The sequence below is a fragment of the Lontra canadensis genome, unplaced genomic scaffold, assembly GCF_010015895.1.
Source record: "Lontra canadensis isolate GAN:19392208 unplaced genomic scaffold, GSC_riverotter_1.0 scaffold162, whole genome shotgun sequence".
NCBI lineage: Eukaryota > Metazoa > Chordata > Mammalia > Carnivora > Mustelidae > Lontra > Lontra canadensis.
Genome location: NW_022631156.1, coordinates 260,734 through 269,803, shown reverse-complemented (window position 1 = coordinate 269,803; position 9,070 = coordinate 260,734). Strand labels below are relative to the sequence as shown.

Here is a 9,070-nt window from a genome sequence, read left to right as displayed (position 1 = left end):
GTTGGCATTAGGAATATAAGGATGAAAATTTCTAATTTGTAAATTCTAAAACATTTCCCCGTGGTCTCTCATTTTCCTAATCTTTTCTTTTATTAATCAACATAGATCATCTATTCACATGTAATGTTAATATATTTTTAACATGGTTATATCATGTTCAGATTGTGACTTGACTGGAACATAGTGTGAACACTATGTTCCAGTCAAGTCACAATCTGAATATGATATAGTAGTACAACAATAAAGCTGCAAGATGATATGTGAATTCTGTGACTATACTTTTTTTTTTTCATTTTAACAGTTTTTATTTCAAGTCACATAGAAGACTACTTTACTCCTGCATCTTCTCAATTGTTTCTTCCTTGTATTTGCCCTTTTCCTTTCCTACTTGGTGAGATTTGGCTTTCCGTTCAAGGATCTTTTTGTGGTCTTTGTCCAGTTTTAGTCTAGTGATAACCACCTTGCTAGGGTGGATGCCCACATGGACGGTTGTGCCATTCGCCTTCTCTCGCTGCACTCGTTCAATGTAGATGATGTACTTCTTCCTGTAGACCTGGACGACCTTGCCAATCTGCTGACCTTTGTAGTGTCCTCGCACAACCTGCACTTCGTCATCCTTCCGGATGGGCATGGAGCACACGTTGTACTTCTGCCTCAGCTCCTTGGAAAGAGGGGAGGACATGATCTTCCTGCGAATGTGGGATGGCGCGTTGAAGTGCTGCTTCCACTTCTTGCTCCGGTCGGAAGTCACGAAGAGATTGAACCTCATCTCGGCCACAGGAGCCTCAGCGATGGCCGCAGAAGGGAAGAGATATATACTTTTTATTTTAATATTAAACTATTTCATTTTTATTTTTTTAAAGATTTTATTTATTTATTTATTTGACAGAGAGAGAGAGAGAGAGAGATCACAAGTAGGCAGAGAGGCAGGCAGAGAAAGAGGGGGAAACAGGCTCCCCGCTGAGCAAAGATCCTAATGTGGGGCTCAATCACAGGACTCTGAGATCATGACCCAAGCCAAAGGCAGAGGCTTAACCCTGAGCCAGCCAGGCACCCCAAACTATTGCATTTTTAAATAGATTCTTGTTTTTCTCAGATTATCCCAAACAGATAAAAATAGAGAAAACACATTTATGATAACCCACTTTGCTATTCTCTTGGGCACACTGAAAATCTTAGATTTTAAGATGATTTCCTATAATACTGAAGACCCAAAGTAGCCAGCATAAGATAGAGAACCAATTCATGTCAACAGCAGTTTCCAACACAAAGCTTGCTACACACATGTGACTTCTGCCATTTGCAATGATGGTGCCATCCCCACGGTCCTTGATGACATTCGGAAGACTGTTCTCAGCCATCCCTACCACCAGAGATAATAGTACTCATGTCTTTACCCAGGTCAGGACAACAGAAAGGAATGAACAGTGACATATTTGTTGTCTCTGAAAATGTGAGCTGCAACACTAAAACAAGCATAGATCTCTCTCAGACTGCCTGTAATAGTCACTGTCTCTGCTGATCAGCATCCTTCTAAGCCCCTGTTCTCACAGCTGCCCTTAATCCAGTTTAAGGAAAACAACACAGCAGGTAGAAAACTTCATAGCTCAAACTATGGTTCACAAAATACTTAGATATACTTTCATATATGAACTACAAAAACATTTCTGTTACTTAAAAGACATGCATTCCTAGTTTGCTTTAAATTGGGGCAGGATGGGAATGAAGGAAAATAAAGTTCACTGTAGGGAATTCCTCACTCGGTAGTTCTTAAACGCATGTCCTAAATTCAAAATTATTTATCAAATTTCAGAATTCTATAGGAACAACTCTCTGTGCAAAGTGTTAATGTATTATCAAATGAAAAACAAAAACATTCACCAGTAACTGACGTTGCTAAATATTTATCAAACAACGAAGAAGAAAGTTTGATTTCCACCATTCTGTTCAAGTTTTAAATAAGGACTACGTAAATGGTTATTATTGGCATCCAAGAAAATTTGATGCAAGAGAATTTCTTGGATCATCCAAGAAAATTTTTTCATTAAGAAACACACAAACTATACATACATTTCTCAGACGATTTTGTAGTGCCACAGAACAGAAAATCAGGATCCTAAGCAAAGTATTTCACTTTGTCTTCAGAAGACCTCGCATCTTACAATGCACTTCAATGTCTTGTCCTTTGAACGATGCCAGAAAAATTTCCCTCTTCTGCAGAGGAGTAGACTTTGCTTTACCCTTTCCAAATCTTTAACATTTCCACATTTGTTCTGTGGGTTCCTGGAGTAAAAGTACAATCTAACCACATTTGGGAACACTAGCAATCTGCACACTTTCTACTAATGCAACAGATATTTCAAGTTCTGAAGCAGCTATCATGCATGGATTTCAGTGCCTGACACAGGAGCAAGAAATGTAAGCAAGGCAGACCTGTTTTACGCAATCACACCCCTTACAGAAGGTCCGGGGTGACAGAAAATACTTAAGTAATTACGTGTGCAAAGTTTATGTGGTAATACAGGAGAAGCACGGAGTGTGCGAAGTCCAAACCTCTTCCGGTTTTCACAGAGTTTAACAGAGTCAGAGACCTACTGTATTCCACTGTATATTGCTTGATGTGTTGGGTCATTAGTAAGGCTCATACTTTTTAAAAGCAAAAATGACAAAAACAAACTCCATCTATTTTAAAGACCTTCTTATTTACACATTATCTCCAGGATTCTATCCACACATTAACCTTGTTTCTACCATAAACATGAAGCCTCTGCCGAAGCTATCTGAACCCAAACTCACCATTGTAAGGCAGTAGGTAAGTGACCTTCTAATCCTGTCTGCCACCCCCATCCATAGTACCTAACAAGAGAATGTGGCACGCGTCTTCCTGCAGAGACTTTACTTGGTGTGGGATTGTATCCAGTATCTTGTCAATCCGGTGAGGAAAGAGCAGGTGACCAAAACAAGAATCTGAAAGGAATGCAGACTTAACATGTATACTTCTAAGAATGCAGCTCCCATCTGTCTCCCTAAACATATCAAAGCAGATTTAAATGTGAAGGATACATTTTAAAGACTTTTTTTTCCCCAAAGATTTTATTTATTTATCTGAGAGACTGAGCAAGTGAGACAGAGAGCAAGCGCACAAGCAGGGAGGGTGCGGCAGGCATAGGGACAAGCAGTCCCCACCCTGAGGAGGAAGCCCGATGTGGGGCTCAAAACCAGGACCCTAAGATCATGACCTGAGCCGAAGGCAGATGCGTAACTGACTGAACCACCCAGGCACCTCAGGACTTCATTTTTTAGTAGCTAGAAAGAAAAACTCGAGACAAAAATGCTAAAGAATCCATATGTCACTGAAATGGGCTTTCATAAGTTCCAAAGCTTACCCACTGAGATGACCATTTCCACGTATCGTTACATTCACTCCGAGAGTCAGACAATTAAGTCCCCACACTGGAAATGTCTGTGAGAAAAGACTGGAATAGATATAAATATGTATATAGGAAGATTCTGCAAATCACTCAGAAAGACAAAGAGGCAACAGAGAAGGGAAAATGGTCTGAGAAACCCCAGTTAGCTCTTCCTTCACACAGAAAAGTCATTAGCCATGGCTGGAAACCAAGAAAGGCAGAGAACACAGAAAGCAAATGATGAAGGTGCTCTTCAAAGAACGTGCAGAGAGGAAGGAAACAGGAAGGAGTATGTTCAGGAACGTAAGGATCCTTCATAGAAAAGTTGTGGCAGACGTGCCTGTACTTCCACATGGGCGCCTGCACCAGAAGCTCTGACTCAGCCTGGGGTCTTAGCACAGACTCCAAGGGCAGAGGCTTCAGCTCCCAGGGGCTTTGAGGCAGAGTCTGGAGTGCTGGGTGACTTAACAGCGCTTCCTGGCAGGCCGGCTGCAGCAGCAGCCAAGGACCAAGGTAAGGCAGCACATTACTGCACAGCAGAATGAGGCAGGGGGTAGATTTCTACCTCAGGCTGATTACGGGTATGGAATTAAATGAGTTTATCTCTGCAAAACATGGACACATAGTATGTACTATACAAATATCAAGTAATTCTGCAAAGGCGATAATACCTATATATGTAATAATATATATTATTATATATTATATTATATACTGTAATAATTTGTGCAGAAAGAGGGTTTTTTAGCTCATAAGAGAGAGGAGTCAATAGCCAAAGTAAAGTAACCCCTGTTACTGTCATATTCCTGTCTTTACATGAAGAAAAAACAGTCATACCCTTTGACTTTGTCAAGATTTTCTGCTGTCAGTTACATTTAACTTTTCTATGGAAGTTTGCAGCAGAGAAAGTTTTCCTCCTAACAGGTCCTATATGTGAATGTGGAAATTTGGAAAAAAATGTTAAATATACCAGAGTAAAGTTAAGGTTCTCAGAATCACATTTACTTTTTAGTGTGTGCAGTAGGAATTTTAAGGTTGTTTTTAAAATTCAAGATTTTTTTCATCAACACAAACTTGTGCAAAGTTGTTAACATAGCAAAGAACTGTTATAAGAAAAACAGAAAAAGTAACCAAAGATTATCAGTGTGTGAAATTCTCCCACCTCACTGCTGATACTAATGCAGTCTGAAATATCCGTGCAGGGAAGCTTCTTTTTCTTTTCATTACATGAGTTTCCTTTGCATGAGTTTTTCACTGCAACTAATTCATTTCAGGAAGGACAGAACTTTAGATATACTGCCAGATGATTTGGGAATTCCTGTCATGATAACCATAGAGAGACTCCTGGTCATCTATTTTAATGAGATATTTAAAAGACAGCCTTGGGGATTTTTATTGACGTAGCCATACTGCCATTTATTCACATCGGAAGCTGCTGGTTTTATGGTCAAGGAGGTATTTCAATTGCAGAGCACTGTTTTATCGGTAGATCAGATGATTATGACCTTCTTTCATAGTCTTACATAAAATAAGACTGTGAATGTGCAATAAAACTACAATTTTCATTGTTCCCCTCACCATGTTTTCTCTCCTTTCAATTGCCTCATTCATTCGAGGATCAGTAATGGAAGGAGCTTGTTTTTCCCACCATCAGCATGCTCCTGAATTCTCTGCCTGCCCTCTTACACTTAACTTAAAATGTGCATCTTCACACGACATGGAATTTGAAAAACTATGAAAGCTAACCTTTCTCATGGCCAAAAATAATACCTATTTGAAAAACCAGTGCCTTATTCAACCTGCCTTAGTTTCTTCTGTTTGAGAATTATGACCACTACATTAAATATCTTAAATTTTCTTGCAATCCTAAAATCTAATTATATGAGGTCCTTAATTTCAAACATTTTAAAGTATGGCTTTCTAATAGTTTCAATGCATGTTTAAACATACTAAATATGGTCTACCCATTTGTGACTTATAAGTAGTACACATTTATGAATCATCCTTTGGGAGAGTTTCTAAGCTAAGTACTTTATAAATAACGCCATGTAATTCAATCTATACAATTAGCACTACTAATATGGAAAAATTGATATGTGTTAATTGAAGTTTACAAAAATATCAAATGGTTTGTTCTTTTGTAAATTTAACAAAGTCAACCAGATTCTAAAAAAGACTTAAATAATATGAGGAATTAATCATTGATACAGAAGATAAAATTATGGAAAATAATGAAGCTGAAAAGAAAAGGGAAAAAAAAAAGCACTGGATCACTAAGGTAGACTTAGGGAATTCAATGACTCCTTAAAGGATAGTAACTTTTTTTTATCATAGGAGTCCCAAAAGAAAAAAAAAAGAGGGAAAAGAGGGCAAAATATTCATTTGAGGAAATTTTAACTGAAAACTTACATAAGGGAAAGGAAACAGACATTAAAATCCAGGAAGCACAGATAATTCCCTTTAAATTCAACAAAGTCAGATCACAAAGACATACCAAATACACAAAATACACAGACAAAGGAAAGAATCCTGAAAACAAGGGGAAAAAGTTCTTAACCTACAAGAGAAGACAAATCAGGTTCCTAGCACATCTTTCCACAGTAACTTGGGAAGCCAGAAGAGAATGGCAGGATATATTCAACATGCTGAATGGGGAAAATGTGCATCCAAGAATATTTTATCCAGTAGGGCTGTCATTTAGAATAGAAGGATAATGAGTTTCCCAGACAAAAGGAGTTTGTGACCACTAACCCAGCCCTGCAAGAGATATTAAAGGGGACTCTTTAAGTGGGGGAAAGAAAGACCAAAGGTAACAAAGACTAGAAAGGAATAGAGAACATCACCAGAAACATCAACTTAACAGGTAGCACAATGGTACTAAATTCATATATCTCAGGATGGACTAAATCCTCCAACCAAAAGACATATGGTATCAGAATAGATTAAACACACACACACACACACACACACACACACAAGACCTATCTATACACTGCCTACAAGAACCTCATTTTAGATCTAAAGACACCTGCAGATTGAAAGTGAGGGTATAGAAAACTGTCCATCAAGCTAATGGATGTCAATAGAAAGCTTTAGCAGCTGTACTTATATCAGACCAATTCTCTCTATTCTCTCTCAAATAAATAAATCTTTAAAGAGAGTGGGCACGAGTAGGGGAGGGGCAGAGGGAGAAGGAGACAAGCATACTTCCCACTTAGTGGAGAGCCCAACATGGGGCTCCATACCAAGACTCTGAGATCATGACTTGAGCCAAAATCAAGAGTCAGACGCTTAACCAACTGAGCCATCCAGGTGCCCCTACACAAACTAGATTTTAAACCAAAGACTGTAATAAGAGATGAAGAAGGACATTAAATCATAATTAAGTGGTCATTCCATCAAGAAAATCTAGCAAATGTAAATGTTTATGTTTGCGCACACCCAAATATAGAAATCATATAATAACAAATGTAAAGAAACTCATTGATAATAATACAATAATGATAGAGGACTTTAACATCCCATTTACAGCAATGGACAAATCACCTAAGCAGTAAATCATAAGGAGACAATTGCCTTGATTGACACACTTGACAAGATAGACTTAACAGATACACTCAGAACATTTCATTGTAAAGCAGCAGAAAACACATTCTTTTCAAGTGCACATGGAACATTCTCCACAATAGATCACATACTGGGTCACAAATTAGGTTTCAATAAGGACAGAAAGACTGAGATCATACCATGCATATTTTCAGGTCACACGATATGAAACTTGAAATCCGCCACAAGAAAAAATTTGGAAAGACCACAAACTCATGGAGATTAAAGAACATGCTACTGAAGGATGAATGGGTTAACCAGGAATTTAAATAAGAAATAAAAAATACATGAAAGCAAATGAAAATGAAAACACAACAGTCCAAAACCCTTGGGATGCAGCAAAGGCAGTCAGAAGAAGAAAGTATATTGCAATATAGGCCTACCTCAAGAAGCAAGGAAAGTCTCAAATGCACAACATAACCTTACACTGAAAGGCGCTAGAGAAGGAACAGCAAATAAACCCTAAATCTAGCAGGAGAAGGGAAATAATAAAGATTAGAGCATAAATAAACAATACAGAAACAACAACACAGCAGAACAGATCAACAAAAATATGAGCTGGTTCTTTTAAAGAATTAGTACAATTGATTAAACCCTAGCCAGACTTATCAGAAAGAAGAGAAAGGACTAAAATATATAAAATAATGAATGAAAGAAGAGAGATCACAACCACCACCACAGAAGTGCAAACAGTTATAAGAGACTATTAGGAAAAATTAAGCCAACAAAGTAGGCAATCTGGAAGAAATGAACAAATTCCTAGAAGCATACAAACTACCAAAACCAAAACAGAATGAAATAGAAAATTTGAACAGACCCATAACCAGTGAAGAAACTGAATCTGTAATCAAAAATCTCCCAATAGGGAAGGCTGGGTGGCACAGTTGTTAAGTGTCTGCCTTTGGCTCAGGTCATGATCCCAGAGTCCTGGGACTGAGCCCTGCTTTGGGCTACCTGCTCAGAGAGAAGCCTGTTTCTACCTCTCCCATTTTCCCCATTTGTGTTTCCTCTCTCATTGTCCGTCAAATAAATAAAATCTTAAAAAAAAAAAAAAAAAAAACAAAACCTCCCAACAAACAAGAGTTTGGGCCAGATGGCTTCCCAGGGGAATTCTACCAGACATTTTAAGAAGAATTAATACCTATTCTTCTCAAAGGTTGTGAAACATAGAAATCTAAGGAAAACTTCCAAACTCCTTGACGAGGCCAACATTCCTTTGATTCTAAAACCAAAGACCCCACTAAAAAAGAATTATAGACCAATATCCCTGATAAACATGGATGCAAAAATTCTCAACAAGATACCAGCAAATTGAATCCAACATTACATTAAAAGAATTATTCACCACCATTAAGTGGGATTTATTCCTGGTGTGCAGGGGTGTTTCAATATTTACAAATCAGTCAACATGCTACACCACATTAAGAAAATAAAGGCTAAGAAACATATGATCCTCTCAATAGATGCAGAAAAAGCATTTGACAAAGTACAGCATACAGTCTTGACAAAAACCCTCAACAGAGTAGGGTGGAAAGTAAAAGAAACATACCTCAACATCATGCAGGCCCGATACAAAAGACCCAAAGCCAATATGGGAGAAAGACTGAGAGCTTTTCTTCTATGGTCAGGAACAAGATAAGGATGTCTACTCTCACTACTACTATTCAACATGGTGCTGTTAAGTCCTAGCCTCAATAATCGACAACAAGAAGAAATAAAAGGCATCCAAATCATCAAGGAAGAAGTCAAACTTTCACTATTTGCAGCCAACATATTTTATGTAGGAAACCCAAAAGACTCCACCAAAAAATTGCTAGAACACACAAATTCAGCAAAGTCACGATACAAAATCAACATACAGAAATCTGTTGCATTTCTATGCACCAACAATGAATCACCAGGAAAAGAAATCAAGAAATTGATCTCATTTACAACTTAACCAAAAACAGTAAGATACCTAGGAATAAACCTAACCAAAGAGGTAAAGGATCTGTACTCTGAAAACTATAGAACACTTGTGAAATAATTTTAAGAGAACACACAAATAAATGGGA

The 9,070-nt window shown here is 37.9% G+C and overlaps 1 protein-coding gene across 1 annotated transcript; it reads right to left on the bottom strand.

Moving 5' to 3' along the window:
• Nucleotides 1-279: 279 nt before the first annotated feature.
• On the bottom strand, nt 280-775 carry LOC116859758 (60S ribosomal protein L26-like). Its single transcript, XM_032845310.1, has one exon. The coding sequence runs from the start codon at nt 767-769 to the stop codon at nt 332-334; it is 438 nt and encodes a 145-aa protein (XP_032701201.1). The 5' UTR covers nt 770-775; the 3' UTR covers nt 280-331.
• Nucleotides 776-9,070: the final 8,295 nt, after the last annotated feature.

Excerpts from the sequence above, each read along its gene's own strand:
- LOC116859758 (XM_032845310.1), bottom strand. The coding sequence starts at position 769 with ATGAGGTTCAATCTCTTCGTGACTTCCGACCGGAGCAAGAAGTGGAAG.